The sequence below is a fragment of the Phyllostomus discolor genome, chromosome 10 (assembly GCF_004126475.2).
Source record: "Phyllostomus discolor isolate MPI-MPIP mPhyDis1 chromosome 10, mPhyDis1.pri.v3, whole genome shotgun sequence".
Taxonomy (NCBI): Eukaryota; Metazoa; Chordata; class Mammalia; order Chiroptera; family Phyllostomidae; genus Phyllostomus; species Phyllostomus discolor.
Window position 1 is genome coordinate 90,574,336 of NC_040912.2, and position 16,982 is coordinate 90,591,317.

A 16,982-nucleotide genomic window follows, 5' to 3' on the forward strand; every position below is an offset into this window, starting at 1 on the left:
GCCGTGGGAGAGGAGGCCCAGAGCGATGGACCCTGGAGGAGACTGGCCACACGTGTAAGCTAAGCTGCACACACACATGGGGTGGCCAGCAGAGGGTAGCACTTGCATGCAGATGGAAACCTCCAGAGACCAGTTGTTGCCACCAGGGAAGCATATTACAGGTCCTGTGGCCTTAGTGACCTTAGAGCGTGGCTGTTCGTGGGGAGCAGGGCAGTTCCACAGCCTGGATGAAATGTCCTTCAGGGTATGTAGCAACAGAGCAACCGCTGCTGCTGCTGCTGCTTACTGGGCAGTTAGCAGGGAGGTGCCAGGCACCGGCTGCGGAAGCCGAAGGGCAGAGAGCCACGGCGCCTGGCCAGCTTGGTGCTCTGATGCCAGGCTTCCCAACAGCCTTCTCTGACCTTCCCCACCTCAGCGTCCTGATGGATCCGGCAAGTCCCCACCTGTAACAGGGACGCCCGCCAGCCCTGATTCTCAGTGGCGAGGGGAACGTACGTACAGGTTATGCCACAGCATCGCCCTCCTCGATGAAGCCCCTGACCAAGGCCCCCTGATGAAGTTCGGATCAGAAATAGGGTCCTTGATAACAGTGGGGCTGCGGAGGGGGGGTGAAATGGGTGGGGGTGGTTACTGTCGCTCCGATGATGACCTCTGTGTGCTGGGAGCGACCTTTGCTTATAAGCCTCGGGGTTTCCAGGAAGGAAGTCAGTGGACAACCCGCCCCCCCCCCCCCCCCCAGTTTTGCTTGACTTGTGACACCAGCAAAGTGAGGGCGGATGACCAAAGTCTACGCTCACAGCCCAGGCTGCGAGTTAACAAACCTGCATGAGAATCACTCAGAACAAAACAAAACAAGCCCATGGAATGCTGGGACCAGGTTGATTAGGACAGAATCTCCTCCGGGGCAGGGTGGGGGCAGGGTGGGGTGGGGGGTGGAGGAAGAATCTCAGGCTGTGCCTAAGCACCCTGGGGCGAGGGTGGGGGGGGTTGTTAGGAACACTCTGCCTAGGGACCAGCCTTCTGGGCTCAGGCAGTGGCGTTTCCCAGGGTGGAGCATGGCCCACCCGTACTAGAATTACCTGGGCTACCGGAAAATGCAGATTCCTGGCGCCCACTCCAGATCCTGTGGACTAGAATGTTACAGCCCGGGCTCGAGATTTTGCATTTAAGCACGTTTCCCAAGGGTTCCTGTGCTGTTTAAAACCCCCCAGCCAGGGTTTCCCAGCCTCGGCACTACTGACCGTCAGGGATGTATAATCCTTCGTGGGGAGCCAGGGGCGCTGTCTTGAGTGTTGCAGGAGCAGCGCCCTGAACTCTATACACCAGGTGCACGTGGAATCCTTCTCCCTGCTCCCAGCTGTGACAACTATTTAGGTCTCTGGCCGTTGAAAAATGTTCCCTGGTGGGCCAGGTCCCCCAAGTATGGGGAATCACAACTCTAGATTTGACCCCTTGGTTGCTAAAAACTTTTATCAGTTTATCATCCCAGAGGCCCTGCAACAGAGGTTGGGAAGCCCTGATGAAAGCTCGTATCCCGCGTGCCAGGTGCCCTCTGTGCCTTTCCCAGCAGGCCTGGAGCTTCTGACCCGGACCTCGCCCTGGGGAGATGGAAGCACCCCAGGTTTAGGGGATTGCTGGCTGTCTGAATGGTCTCTAATCCCAGCACCAGCTGGTCCGGCAAGCAGCTGGAGGCTCATTGGAGGCCGGGTGAGGGAGGGAGCGCTGGCGTCCCACTTAGCCGGGTAGAACCTTGAGCTTGCCCTATAAGTATCTTCCCTGAAAGGGGGTGGTGGATATGGTTGGGATGGATATTCTCAGAAATCCACAGAACCACCCCCAACCCCCTCAGCTCCCTGCCTACCCTCAGGATCAAGGGCCACAATGGCTGCAAACTTCTCCCTACTGAACAGGCCAGCCTTCTGCCCCCTGACTAAGACCCCCCTAAAAAGGCCCCTCATGGCAGGCATGAGGAGTGGGCACGAAGATGGTGGGTTTCTTTTCTCTTTTTAAAGATTTAATTTTTTATTTTAGAGAAGGGAAAGGAGTGAGCAAGAGAGGAAGAGAAACATTAATGTGTGGTTGCCTCTCGCTTGCCCCCTATTAGGGTCATTGCCTGCATCCTAGGCATGTGCCCCAACTGGGAATTGAACCAGCGCCCCTTTGGTTTGCAGGCCGGCACTCAATCCACTGAGCCACACCAGCCCGGGTAGGTGGTGGATTTCTCTACCTGCCTATTCTCTGCCTCAGGCAAGGGGGGGTGCTGGGCCCCAAAGGGCCACTGAAGAGGCTGCAACCTTCATGCATTGCGATACCAGGTGCAACAGCCGTGCTCTCGGTCCACAGCCATTGACTCGGCAAACATATTTCTCTTTTTTCTTTCTGCCCAGGTCACATTTGTCTTTTTTGTCTCTTTCCCCGATCACTCCCCTTGTCAGAGCAGCTCGGCTCAGCCTCGCGGTTGGGAGTGCAGACTTGAGAACTGGGCTGCCTGGGTTCAAGTTTCAGCGCCACTGATGAGCAGCTGAGTGAAAGTTACTTAATCTTTCTGAGCTTCAGTTTTACTGCGGAGTTGGTATAAAATAATAATAATAATAATAATAATAATAATAATAATGATGTGGGCCTTAGAGATGTTGGAATATGAGCTGAGAGAATGGACTCAATTGCCTGGCTTGCCAATAAATGCCTGCTATTGATCACATTCCTTTTACATAGTGACTCTTCAGCTGCGTGCCCCATTTTGTTCTGCCAGGATCTGGGCGTCCTTTACCTTTTCTCGTCCCCATCACGGACACCACGCCTGTCTGGCCTGCTAGAAAGGAAGACCACCACCCTGAGTGCTTTGATATTTGCAACAGGACCTGGGGACTAAGGGCCATGGAAAACGCCTGGGGCCTATTTATGTATCTGTACTCCCATCCTGTGTCAGATGTTCCTGACGTAATCTACAGTAAAAACACTAAGCTTTGGGGAGAGGGGCTGGGAGCAGGAAGGAGAGGGGATGGGTACTAGAGTAGGTCTGCTGGTCCTAAAGTTCTCAGGGTAAAGTAAACATGAAAAAATTTGGAAATTGCAGTTTCGGTAGAGTTGTACATTCCTGTGAAATAAAATCCAAAAGGTATAAATGAGTTGACAGTGAAAAGTCTCCTCTCGGACCCCTCAGCAGGCCCGCTGCTTCCCAGAGTCGCTGTTACCATCCTTGTCTGTTTTCCCAGGGAAGTTCTGGGTGCGTGGAAGCAAACGCACTACCGGCCATTTCTCCAAGAAGATGCCACCATCCTTACCATGTATGTGCCCAACCACAGCGCCGCAAAATATGTGAGGAAAAAACTGCAAAGAGAAATAATCGCCTGCATAGTTGGAGACTTTGACATTCCTCCATCAGAAACAGGAGCAAGCACATATATTCTCATACATGTATTCCAGTCAACAAATGCTAATTATTCTTACATATACTTATATAGAGGTGTGTTCTTTTTAAAACCACATAAAACCTGCACTGCTCTTTACCTTGTTTTTTTTTGTACCGAATGTTATATCTTGAAAAATCAGTTCATACCAGTACATTGAGTTTATTATTCATAATATTATTGTGCCCTGTGGATTACCATGATTTTTATTTATTTATTTATTTATTTTTAGAGAGGGAAGGGAAGGAGAGCAAGAGAGAAAGAGAGAGGGAGAGAGAGAGGAGAGAAACATCAATGTGCAGTTGCTGGGGGCCATGGCCTGCAACCTAGGCCTGTGCCCTGACTGGGAATCAAACCTGTGATGCCTGGTTCACAGCTCGAGTTCAATCCACTGAGCTACGCCAGCCAGGGCGGATTACCATGATTTTTAAAAAATACTCTGGGCTTGTTTTTATATTTCTTATTGCATTCCATTAATCCAGTCTTTAATACAGTGCTTCAAGTGCAGTAGCTTTACATACATTTTACATACATACAGGATCTGTTCCTGCCTACCTGTAACCATTACTACTCTATGTTCGAATTTTCTAAGTTATTCTTGCTTGTTTATTATTCCTTCTGAACTTCTACTCAGAAAAAGCTCATTAGAGTTGTTATTGGAATTTAGTTAAAGTTGTATATTATTTTAGAGATAACTAATATCTTTAAGATAGTAAGTCTTCCTAACCCTGAACATGATATGCCTTTTTATTTGTTCAGGTATTCTTTTTGTAGTCCTTAGTGATGTTTAAAGGTTTACATTTTTTTACATTGATATTGTACAATTCTTGTAAAGCTTTTCCCATGATGTTTAATCTTTTTTTTAAATTTTATTTTAATCATTGTTCAAGTACAGTTTTCTCCCACTTACTCCCATTCCAGCCCACCCACCCAGCCCTCCCCTCTTCCCCCCCATTACCCCCCACCCCTAGTTTTTGTCCATGTGTCCTCCAAATTTGTTCCCTTGAACCCTTCCCATTGTCCCCTGAAATTCCCTCTCTTCTCCCCTGTGGTCACTGTCAGCCTATCCTCTATTTCAGTGTCTTTGGTCATATTTTGCCTGTTTCTTTGTTTTGTTGTTTAGGTTCCTGTTAAAGGTGAGATCATATGGTATTTGTCTCTCACCACCTGGCTCATTTCACTAAGCATAATGCTTTCCAGCTCCATCCACGCTGTTGCAAAGGGTAGGAGCTCCTTCTTTCTTTCTGCTGCATAGAATTCCATTGTGTAAATGTACCATAGCTTTTGATCCATTCATTTACTGATGGGCATCTAGGTTGCTTCCAGCACCTAGCTATTGTAAATTGTGCTGCAATGAACATTGGGATGCACAGGTTCTTTTGGATTGGTGTTTTAGTATTCTTAGGATATAGTCCCAGCAGTGGAATCACAGGGTCAAAAGGCAGATCCATTTTTAGTTTTCTGAGGAAGTTCCAAACTGCTTTCCATAGTGGTTGTACCAGTGTGCAGTCTCACCAACAGTGCACTAGGGACCCCCTTTCTCCACAGCCTCTCCAACACTTGTTGTTTGTTGCTTTGTTTATGATGGCCATTCTGACTGGTGTGAAGTGGTATCTCATTGTGGTTTTAATCTGCATCTCTCTGATAGCTAGCGATATTGAGCATTGTTTCATGTGTCTTTGGATTTTCTGTATGTCCTCCTTGGAGAAGTGTCTGTTCAAGTCCTTTGCCCATTTTTTAATTGGGTTCCTTGTCTTCTTAGAGTGGAGTCGTGTAAGTTCTTTATATATTTTGGAGATTAAACCCTTGTCTGAGGTATCATTGGCAAATATGTTTTCCCATGCAGTTGTTTTCTTTTTATTTTGATACTGTTTTCTTTAGCTGTGCAAAAGCTTTTTATTTTGATGAGGTCCCATTTGTTTATTCTTTCCTTTATGTCCCTTGCTCTAGGAGACAAGTCAGTAAAAAAGTTTCTGTGTGAAATATCTGAGATTTTCCTACCTATGTTCTCCTCTGGGACTTTAATGGTGTCACAGTTTATATTTAAGTCTTTTATCCACCTTGAATCTATTTTTGTATATGGTGTAAGTTGGTGCTTGAGTTTCATTTTTTTGCACATAGCTGTGCAGTTCTCCCAACACCATTTCTTGAAGAGGCTATTTTTATTCCATTTTATGTTGCTGCTTCCTTTGTCAAATATTAATTGACCGTAGTAATCTTTTTTATTTCTAGGAAAACGTAAGCTTTCCTTTCTCCCTTTATATTTCTAAATGGTGGTTGTTTGCATATGTAGAGGATTTTGATTTCTATATATTAATACTAATCCCAGCTACTTTACTGAATTTTCTTCTTTTACAATGTTTTTTTTCTTCTGTTTATTACCTTGTGTCTCCTAGTTTTGCAGTGAAATCACCTCTGGATCTAGAATGTCTCTGGGTTAGCAGTAGGAAGAGACCCGCTCTGAGTCCACTATATGGGGACCCCTATGTATCAATCCGACTTGAAAATTGTCTGCGGCTACTCCTCTCATCTCCTTTAACACGCTGTGCAACTAAGTCTGTGTCCTCGTCTGTGTAATGGAGATTTAAAACAACGTTGACAAAGGATACATCTTTACGTATACTTTCACTGCAGGACTTGTAGTTTTAGCTCAAGCTGATGAATTGGACTCGGAGTCGATTTGCTTGAGGCAGGGGGGGCGCGCTGGAAGGAGACCGAAACAGCAGACCACGCCTGGAAATAGCAGGAAAATCAGTGTAGCCTGTGAGACGCGAGTCGGGCCCAGGTGGGACCAATGTGGGGGAGGGAGGCACTCCCCCGCTCAGCCCAGGGGGCGTGGCCCCTTTGGCACCGGGGCTATTTCAGTGCAGGGAGGTGCCGGAGCGCCCAGTAGACGCGGTCACAGACGTCTACGAACGTCCGATCCTTGGCGCGTCACCGAGCAGTGGAAACTCATCCCCGGAAACACCCTGAGTCAGTCTGCTGAAAAGCCAGGTGAGTCCTTCAGCCAGGAGACCCCCGACAAGTGGATTCATTTCTGCCTGCACACGCGCATGCGACCCGGGTCGCACTCGGGCAGCTCACAGTGCAAAGCCCGACTTGGAAGGAGCCTTGGGACCGGTTAGAGGAGGAAGACTAGACCACCGTCGGCCAGGAGCGCGCGTGCCTGCGTCCCTCAGGGCCACACCACTAACTAGCAGCAGTAAATTACACACATTACGTTAGAAACCCAGGTTAGGGTGAGGGCGGGGCGCCACTTCCGGCGAGGTCAGGCGACCCCTCTACTTCCGGCCGCAGCCGCCCGCACCCGCGCGGCCGTTGGCTAAGAAAAGAGCCCACCGCGGGCGAAGGTGCTGGGCGGGGGGGGTGGGGGGGGGTGGTCACTCCCGGAAGTAGCCCCCAGCGTGCCCCGGAAGCTGAAGCCCCTCGAACTCTGCCGGGCCATTCCGGTGGCTTCTACCGCGGTGTCCGGGTGGGTGGGTGCGCGCGGGCGGCAGCTCGGCACTGCGGGATCCGGCTGCGTCGGGACGTGCGCGCGGCTCCACGGCTTCACCAGCCCGGTCTGCGCGGGCGGCTGGCCACATCCCGAACTCTTGGCCTGAGGTAAGCCGGGGGCGGGGCGCCGTGGTCCCACTTCACCGAACGACGCTGATGGGGGGGGCGGGGGGGGGAAGGGGCGGAGGCAGCTTGCCCAGACCTGCCCGGCTCTCCTACCGGGCGGCCTAGGCAGCCCCTCCGAGGCTGGCCTCCCTTTTCCGGTGGCTGAAACACCGCGGGTGAGGCCAGAGAGTCCAGGACAGCGGCCCGTATCCCTCACTCAGGCTGTCACTATCAGTAACTCAGCCCTTAACGGGCCTGAGAGGTGGGTGCCGTTGCCCCTCTTGTGCCGTCGAGGAAACCAAAGCGCCCTAGCGCACGCGCGGTCACATTTGGTGGCCGTAGACCCACCCAGACGGGCTCTCCGCTTCCAGCTGGTGGCTGGTGTGTCGTTGAAAACGGATCCCGTTTTATGTCACTCTTGCCTGATGTGAAATCTGATGATGCGCGATTATTACTTAAAACAACTTTCTGAGGATTTGCACGGAGCCAAAGGTGCATGCGGGACAGACCCGCAAAATACACAGTGGCTTCTCTAGTCTGCCTTGCGCACGCACGTCCCATTCCTTTCCGCACCACCTGCCTCCACCTGGCTCGCAGGTGCGCGGCGAGGGGAATGAGAGGCCGAGGTCTCTGGGGCCCGGTACGCGCTTTGAAATCCCCTGGCGCCGGGGGATAGACACCCGCCTCTCCCCCGGTGCAGGAGCTGACGAGGGGGGGGGGGTGGCGGGGGGCGTGCCGTGGGACTGGGCCGAGTGAAAGCTCAGGGAAAGTTCCAGCGTATTTACCAGAGGCCCACGGTGGGCTGGGCTCTGCAGTGGGCGCTGGCGAGCAGCGGGAGGCACAGGAGAAAAGGAGAAGTGGCCCCTTTCCTTCTGGCCGCGGCGCATGTGGCAACAGGCCCCTGGGCGCCGTCAGGAGAGTCTCCGACCCGTGGAGCCTCCCGCTACACCCCGCCAGCGACCGCAGGCTGGCGCGCCGGTCGTTGCTTCTAGGGGACGTGGCTTCCCCTTGGGGACCTAGGCTCCTGAGCCCACCCACACTCAAGGATTTGCGGCCACGGCAGCCGGCCTTCGGTCCTCGCTCTGCCAGAAGAGGTAGGTTCTTCCCTCCGGGGAGAACCGCCCAGCACTGGTGCTCTGGGTCCCGGCCCTTGGGAAGCTCCTGCTGTCGTTCTCCCTGTCTCCTCTCTTCCAATGCACCGCTTCTCTGTTCCGAGACGCAGCGAGCCTTTTCCCTCCCGCCCTAAAGCCCCACCCTCCCTTCCCACCTTCCCCTGAGGTTGCAAGTTTACCTGCCTCCCCTGCTGTTCACGGCACAGCCCTGGGCCTCACCTTCTTCATCCGCTGTGGTGACCTTGGACCCTGCCTGTCCTTTCTGGGAAAACCTCTTGGCTTTCCTAACATCACTTCATGTTTTTCTGCCTCCCTCCTTTGCTCCTCAGTCGACTTTGAAGTCAGCTCACCCTCCACCCTCCCCACAGTGTTGGTGTTGCCTGGGCAGCCGCCCTCCACTCCTCTTCCCTGGGTATTTCCCCTCAGTTTCAAGGACACTTTTACATGGGGCCGTGCCTGTGGCTCGGACCTCTATCCCCCGACCCATGTGTCTGTCACGTCTGCAGATTTGTCACAGAAGAACCTTAAAATCAGCATCCCTTCCTCGTCCTCCACAACTCAACTCCAGCAGAACCCGCCTCCTGAAGAGCCCTTCGAACTGCCCCTCTGCTCCCGTCCCCGTGCAATTACCTGCTCCGGCCCTCCTCACCTCCTGCTTCTCGGGTCGTGCCTGCCAGCCGGGCCCCGCACAGCGCCCGTCTCACGGCTGCGCGGTGTAGCCTGCGAGTCTCCCCGTCTTGTAGTTGTCCTCAGATGGGCGTTTGTCATCTGTTTTGAGAAATACCACAGTAGCTTCTTGCTAATGAAGTTTGGGGATTTGTGGATGGTTTTCTCTTTTAAATTTTATATATATATATATATATATAAATCTTCCCCTGAGGATGTTTATTGACTTTTAAAAGAGGGAAAGGCGAGGAGAGATAAAGATCGATGTGAGGGAGGAACAATGGTAGGTTACCTCCTACAGGCACCCCGACCGTGGATCAAACCTGCACCCCAGGTGTGCGCCCTGACGGAGTCTCAAACCTGCAGCCTTTTGGTGCAAGGACGATGCCCCAACCAGCTGGGCTGCGCAGCCACGGCTCCGTTTTGTGTTTTATATCCATTGAAAGTCAACTCTGGCTCTCCACAGCGTCAGCCTCGTGGCCATCCTGATGTGCTTCACTGGGAGAGAAGGGTGATCGCAGCCAGAGCCCAAGACCGTACGAGGTGCCAGACCCGTCCGGGCGGTCTGTCGGGAGTCTTGGCCTCAGGTAAGTGATCCCATACAAGACAGAAACTGACCTCTACTGTCATAGACACGATTGACCTGGAGGTCAGCCTGAGCCCCAGCGTCCATGGCGCCTCCTGCTGCCTGCCTTGCTCCGGTGCCGTAAGCCCGTTGCCAGGGGTCTTCTCGTCCTGAGCCCTGAGTGCTGGCCAGGCAGTTACTCTCTGTGCGCATCCCGAGGGCACAACGCTGACTCGTGGCAGATGCTTGATGAGTTTTCCTTAACTGGTCAAATAGCTCAAGAGTATCTGCAGAGTACAGACATACTGAGGGGACACCGCTAATGCGGGGACAGAACAGGACTGGTGTGACCCAGGCCGCAGCCCTAACACCCAGTTTCTTCCCTTTTCTCCACCATCGCCAGTGAGGGCAGGCTGCTTTTCTGCCTGGTGCCGGCTCTGGTCTCCCGCTCCGCCACTGACTGTCACGTTGCCATTCTGGGTTTCTGTTTCTCGGTCATAAAGTGAGCACTGAGGTAAGTCCCTTCTAGTTCTGATACCGCAGAGCACTTCTTCTGGGATCCGGACAGCGTCTTGCATTTCGATTCCATCTTTATTCAGCCCCTCCACAGCGTGGTGGTGACTGGCTGAGTCCTTGCCAGATGGCTTTGGGGTCATTGCCTCTCGGGCCTGCCGAGGACCCCCCACTGGAAGGACCCCGTCAGTGTCGTGCTGCCCGCACTCCTCCCTGGGCAGAGTCTCCCGTGAGCCTCCTCAGAGGGCATTTCACCGCCGGGGCAGTCCTGCCGGCCCCGGTGGTCATCCTTGACATTTAATGCCGCTCGGTGTCAGAGAGCATACTGGTTTAAGTTTACCATCTTGTTTAGCCAACATCTGGTTCTGGTCTGAAGAGAGGAAGATGGCTCCCTTCCTGACGTCTAGGCGGGATTCCTAAGCCTTCTTCCTTGGAACCTTCTGTGTCCTAAGGAAACACATCCGGGGTCACTGGGCCCTTTCATTTTCTTCTCTCTGTGTACTTCTCTTACTTCTTTAAGTCTCTTTTCTTGTGAGACTCCTGAATTTGACCTCATCTCCAGGAAACTGAATGAATTAAGGGTTGTGCCTAGGTCAGGGATCTGAGCATCTGGTCGAACAGAGGTCCATTTGAGTAGGAAGAACAGGTGAGCCAGAGAGAGGCCAGGCAGTCGGCAGGGTGTAAGCACGGTCCCAGCTGGGGAGAAGGTGCAGCTGTCCTGGGAGATGGTGTAGAATGAGAGGAGAGATTACGAAGGAACCCCAGGGAATGCCATTAAGGGACAGGCAGAGGAGGAAGGACCAGGCAGATTGGAGAGGAGGCGCAAATGAAAGGAAAACCAAGAAAATGTGGTGTCCCGGGGCCACAGGGAAATAGCCTTCCAAACGGAGGCTGTGGGCAGGTGCTTTAGGTGCGACCCAAAGCTCCACTGGGGTGTCTGGGGCCTTGGCAAGAGCGGCGACTGGGAGGGTTGGGAGCCAGAGCTAGAGAGGAGAGGGTTTTGAGGGGCATGGGGGATGACAAAGTATAGCTGGCCCTCCAGGAGCGTCTGTGACAGAGAGGAGAATGAAGGGGTGCCGTGGGGCCGGAGTCACTGGCAGCAGGAGCTGCCCCACCCTGTACTCTCTGCTGCAGGCTGACTTCTGGAGAAGCAAAGTCTAAGGGTCTGAGCCAGGCCTCTGACCCAGGAAGCCTCAGGCTGCGTCACTTCTGCACACTGAGCTGTGTGACCTGTTCCTGGCACCCCGAGGTGTGCCAGGTACAGCCAGGTGCTCTGGATGCAGGCCGGCAGGCTCTGCCCCCTCCTGGCTTGTGCTTATAGTGTCTAGTGCCTGCGGGCCTTCCAGAGTAAACCTGCCTGACTCTTTGGTGAGGTCAGTCCCCTCCCTGGGGTCTCCTAGCCTTGTGCCTGCCCTTTCACACCTTCACCGCTGCTCTGGTGCTGCCTGTCTCAGTGACTCTTAGCTCACGTCTGTCCCTCCTGCCAGCCTGGAAGCCGCGTGTGTGCGTGGGCCTTGCCTGCTGTGTGCTCTGTCCACCACGCAGAAGAGTTGCCAAGTGTGCACTAGGCTCTCAGTAAACACTGAGAGGAAAAAGAGAAACACCTGTGAATTTGGCCAAGAAGGCGGACACAGAGGCGCTAACGTGTGCAGGGCTGTGGGGAAATCTGCTGAGGGCTGCTCCTTTGGTCTGGGGGTTGAATGGCAGCCCTCACCAAGGAGGTCTTGAGAGTTTTGTCTTGGGACAGTTTCACAGAGACTCTCTGCTCCTTTTGTCCTCTACTGTCTTCTTTCCCCTCTGGGCCTCTCCTCCCCCCTCAGCATACCCCAAAGTCAAGTAGGGCAGCTGAGAGCCATTCTTTTTATCTTGCTTTGCAGCCTGGGCCCATCTTCTTGTTGCCCCAAGTTCCCAAGCATGTCGGAAGTAGAAAAAATCAAAAAGCTCCCCGAGGGACATGCACCCTCAGAATCCGTCTCCCTCATGACCAGACCCCAGAGTCCACCTGCCACAGTGACTTCTCCTGCCTCCGGCTTCCATACCAGAGCTACCAGTACTTCTTGTGGACGTGGCGGGGGTGCCCAGGGAGACCAGCCAGACATTGAGGTCAAAGTTGAGTTTGTAAACGTAGAGGAGACGGCCAGCAGTGGCCACAGGATCACACCCTCTGGCTCCCAAAAGGGGAGTGAGAGGGATCTGCTCCCTCGGAGGAAGAGACCCCGCCTCCTCCCCAAGGGCTCTTCCATCCCCTCACCTGACCAAGTTTTCCTGGAGGAGAAGGAGCAAGGTGCCCTGGGCCTACGCATCTGTAGCAGGAAGAGGAGAGCCTGCTCCCAGTGGAGGCCTGGTTTTTACTCAGCTGCCTCCCGTGCAAAGAACCAGGCCAGCCCGGGGCAGAACAAGCCAAAGGGAGACTCTGAACCATGTGTCCTGAAGTCCGTGCTGGGTCAGGAGCCCTCTGTGCAGCCTAAGAAGAAGGTGTGCAAGCAGAAGGCCCGTGGACCGAGAGGGGTGAGGCTGCGAGCAGGAAAGAAGTCGAGAGACCCAGTGCTCAGCCCTGGCCTGGCCCCTCCCACCCCAGTGCCGGTGCAGGCCACCAGTCTGGACAGGTCAGCAGTGGGCCAGCCTAGTGAGAGTGAGGAGACAAGGCAGGCTGACGTCCTCATAGCCTCTCTGGACAGAGAGATGCGACGCCCCAAGAAGTGGAAGAAGAGGCATTCGCTTCCTCGTGGGGGAGAGAAGTCATCCCTGCTGAGCTCCCAGAAGCCACCGGGCCTGAAGAAGCGGGTCAGAACTGTAAAAGAGACCAAGGGCTGGGCTTCTCGAGGGTGTTGCCTGGGCCCTCAGGACACCACAGGTCAGATGCTCACACTGGACGTCAGACAGTTCTTTACCACCGACCGTGAGAACATGTGCCACGTCTTCTGCACTCTGTGCCACACCAGCATCAGGCACGGCCTGGGGAGGGAAGGGCCAGTTACAGCCGGCTCGGGAAGGGAAGGGGCAGGGGCAGTGGGGACGCATAGGCGTCTGTCTGCAGGTGCCCCCAGCCTTGTCCAGGAGGGCATCTCGCCTTCAGGACACTGCCCGAGTGACTCGCTGTCAGAAGATAATGACAGGCAGTTGGCCCCGGCTAGAGTTGAGTGGCTCTTCCTGGCTCCACCACCTCTGCCTACTCCCATCAGATACAGACCCACTGCTCCCCCAGTGGCTGTCGTGGGGGATCAAGAGGGCCCGTGTGCTCCCAGCCAGCCCCGCTCCCAGGCCTGGAACCGGAGCATTGCGGAGTTACTGTGCAGCTTGGCGTTGCCACTCTCCTTCCTTTCGTCCCCGCCCTTCAGAAGGTTTATGGCCCAGGTTGACCCTGACTACTGTCTGCCGCCTCCAGCCGCTTTCTCCGACGAAGCCTTGCCTCTGCTCCACGAGGTGGTGGGCGAGCAGGTACGCCAGGAAATGCAGCAGGCTGCGGGCAGCCGCGTCCACCTCACCATGTCCACGGCAACCCAGGACGTAGTCATGCAGGACTACGTGGCCCTTACTGCCCACTGGGGGGTGATGCAGCGCGGTAGCTGGCAGGTGGTATCAGGGAGCTCGAGGAAGCAAGCCGTGCTCTGGGTCCGAGGCCTGCCCCCGGAGAGCACTGCGGAGGACAGGCAGCGGGAGCTGCAGGAGCAGGTCAGACTGTGGCTAGGCCATGGCTCTCTGCAACCCGGCTTCCTGGTATCGAGCGGCTGCCCCGGCCTAGAGCCCACAGTGACGATGGAGGGCTACACCCACATCCCTTGCTTTGCCCACTGCCTCAACTCTGTAGTGGGGAACTTTCTGTGTCACCATCACAGTGTCCAGATCATCCTGAGCACAGCCAGGGCCATCTGCAGCCATTTCCAAGGCTCTGCGGAGGCCCGGCGGCTCCTCATGCAGCTGCAGCGGCGGTGCGGCCTCCCGACCCATCAGCCCTCCTGGGCGCTCTCAGACCACTGGGCCTCTGCCTACCGCCTGATGGAGTGGCTGGTGGAGCAGCAGCAGCCGCTGCGGGAGTACGAAGCGAAGCACCACCTGGGGAGTGCTGGCATGGGCCTCTCAGCCACGTTTTGGAGCCTGACAAACAGCCTGGTCATGCTCCTGCGACCCTTCCAGATGGTGGTCCAGGAGGCGAGCGCACCGCAGGCCTCTTTAAGCCAGGTGCTGCCGCAGCTGCGCTACCTGCACATCTTCTTGGAGCAGGTTCCCGCACACTTTGAGGAGCAGGGCAGCGGGGAGGCGGGTGCAGCCATCCGGCTGGCCAGGGGCTTGGCCCTGCAGCTCTCCACAGACTGCCAGCTCAGCGAGCTTTTCTACCATGAGGAGTTCGTGCTTGCAACTCTGTTGGACCCCCGCTTCAAGGGCCAGCTCGAGGCCATCCTGCCCGTGGGGGCCGACATTGACCACTGGATGCAAGTTCTCGTTTACAAGGTGAAGGAGATTATGGTGTCCGAATACTCTTTTCCTCCCTCACCCTTCCTGCAGAGCCCCAAGGCTGTGAGTGGGGACACCACCCAGAGTGGCAGAATAGCCAGGGGCCCCAGGGCTAAGAGGAAGGGCCACAAAGACCCCGTGCAGAGAGGCAGCAGCCCTGGGTGTTCGCTGCTAGGCCAGGGGGAGAAGAGCTTGCTGGAGCAGCTGGAGAGTGTAGGGCTGGTGGCGTCCCAGAGGAGCGGAGCCTCGCTCTCCACTGAGAACCACCTGGCCACAGTCATCGTCAGGAAGTACCTACGTGAGAACAAGCCAGTTGGTGCCCAGGAGGACCCCCTGGCGTACTGGGAGAAGAGGCGGGCAGTCTGGCCAGCCCTGGCAAGACTGGCCACCATGTATCTGTCCTGTCCCGCTACCAGTGCCTCTTCTGGGAGTGTCTTGGCCTCCCTGGATAGCCCCACCATCGTGGAGAACAGCTCCCCTCTCCCAGTGGAAACAGTTGAGCATCTCCTCTTCTTGAAGACCAACCTGGACAATTTCCCCAACTACACCTCCTCCCCTCCCACACGCCCCGGCGGAGGCATGGCCGAGGTGGGGCAGACCAGGGAGCCGGGCCCTAGGGTCTGATGCCCTCACAGTCTTCCTGGAGGAACTTTGCCGTAGGTGACGGGAGAGAGCAGAGTGTCGCACCTGGGGTATCAGACAGGCGGCAGCCAGAATCTTAGACCTTTTTGGGAAGAATGGGGACAGTTTCTCAACTCTTACAGATTGTCTTACTTTTTTTCAGGGAGGTGGCATTTTCCATCTACCCATTGCTTTATTTTTAAAAAATGTTTTTGAATGTTTTTTTAATTGGTTTTAAAGAGAGAAACATTGATTTGTTCTACTTATTCATGCATTCATTGGTTGCTTCTTGCATGTGTACTAACTGGGCACTGAACCTGTCACCTTGGCGTCATGGGACAATGCTCTTAAAAACTGAGCTGCCTGGCCTTAATTTATCTCCAGCACTGCGTGCATAGAAAAGGTGTATTTTGCCCCTAAGTGAGCGTGAGTTGTACCATAGAGTTTTATAAGCAGTAACACTCTTCTGAAATGTTGGTGGGCATTAAGGGCCCTGCATGCAGCTTGTCCATCTGCGTCAAGGTACCCTTAGAGGTCTGCTTTCTCCTGGGACAGGGACAAGAGGAAGCATGGCTGCCGGCACGTATACTCAGTGGGGTGTATACTCAGCCACCTAGAACCTGGGTGAGCTGTGAGAGCCCTTTCGGAAATTGTTTTCACTGTGGAAAGAGAAACCCCCGGCTAGAGGAGCCATTTCAAGAGGATGTGTGTGCACGTGCACACGGGAACACATCCGTCCTCTTAGGGCCTGTGGTTCTCGGTGGGTCCCGGTCCCGGAGTGGCCGGGGAACTCCTGATTGATAGGACTGCCCGGCTAGCGAGGGACAGTGACGCTGAGGTACGCGGTCTCCGGACCGTTCTTACCTCCAGTTTGTCCCCAGACTGCCGGAGGCCCGGGCTCCTTCCTTCCCACGGCAGTAGCAGTCTTGGGAAGAGCTCCCACACTCCCCCAGGCGCTCGGTGGCTGAGTGTGCGGCCCACCTGCAGCGCCCACACCTCCCCTCCTCCCCGGCTGCTTTCAAAGGGCAAACCCCCTACCTGGAAGCGAGAAAGGCTGTGTCTCAGACTGGTTCCTGTGGCGCAGAGCGCACAGGGTCCAGGGCTGGTGACTCCAGGTGGGAGAAGGCCTTTGCCCCCACAGGACCCGAATCTGGCTCTCCCGAGGGGCTGGGTCACCATGACAGGCGGCTCTGGGGGGGCGGGAAGGTAGGTGGAGGCTGGGTGAGCCCCTCAAGGCCTGACTTGCACTTTGGCTGTTGGGGTGAACCTGGAGGCCTGTCCCCACCACGTCTCCTGGAGGGGTTGTCAGTCATGTGTCACTAAGACTGATTCACTGCAGGACATTTGGAAGTTAATGAGAACGTCAGGAAGCAGGAATAACCATAATCCTTTCATTCAGTCTCTGTGAATACATTGACATACTTCCTTTATCTTGAGATTATACCTGCTGGACTAGTTAGTGTGCTGAATTTTCTTCTTTTTTTAATTGTCACCTTAGGATATGTTTTTACTGCTTTTAGAGAGAGGAGGGGAGGGGGAGGGGAGAGAGAGAAACATGGATATTAGAGAGAAACCTCGATCAGCTGCCTCCTTTACATGCTCCGGCTTGGGATAGAACCCGAAGCCTAGGTATGTGCTCTGACTGGGAATTGAACCCACAGCCTTCTGGTGTGTGGCACAGGGCCCCAAACAACTGAGCCACCTGACCAGGGCTGTGTTCTCATTTAACAGTGTAGTAACTTCTTAAGTAAAGCTTTGTAAAGATCATGTGGACTGGTTGCAGCAACATGACTCGAATTAGAGTCTGGCCCCAAAATGCTCAGGCCCTGTGTCCTCCCTGCCAGCTGTTTTTTTGGGGGGGGTGTGCTCACAGGCTCCCCTGTGATCAGAGGTGAGCTCTGTCTGGGTGAGCAGCTGGGACTGTGCCTGTACTCCTCACAATCCTGAGTCAGTCAAGGGCGTTTGGGTAATAAGGTCAGGGCATGGCCTCGGACCCAGCCTTCCTTCCTTAAATTTACGTGTGGCTCAGCCTGTAATGAGAAC

At 54.7% G+C, this 16,982-nt stretch overlaps 1 protein-coding gene across 1 annotated transcript; it reads left to right on the top strand.

The window, feature by feature from the left end:
• The first annotated feature begins 9,254 nt into the window (after positions 1 to 9,254).
• Positions 9,255 to 16,398, top strand: ZBED6CL (ZBED6 C-terminal like). Its single transcript, XM_028525727.2, has 3 exons — positions 9,255 to 9,375; positions 9,757 to 9,867; positions 11,744 to 16,398. Exon 3 carries the CDS (start codon positions 11,781 to 11,783, stop codon positions 14,940 to 14,942), a length of 3,162 nt encoding a protein of 1,053 aa, XP_028381528.1. The 5' UTR covers positions 9,255 to 9,375; positions 9,757 to 9,867; positions 11,744 to 11,780; the 3' UTR covers positions 14,943 to 16,398.
• Positions 16,399 to 16,982: the final 584 nt, after the last annotated feature.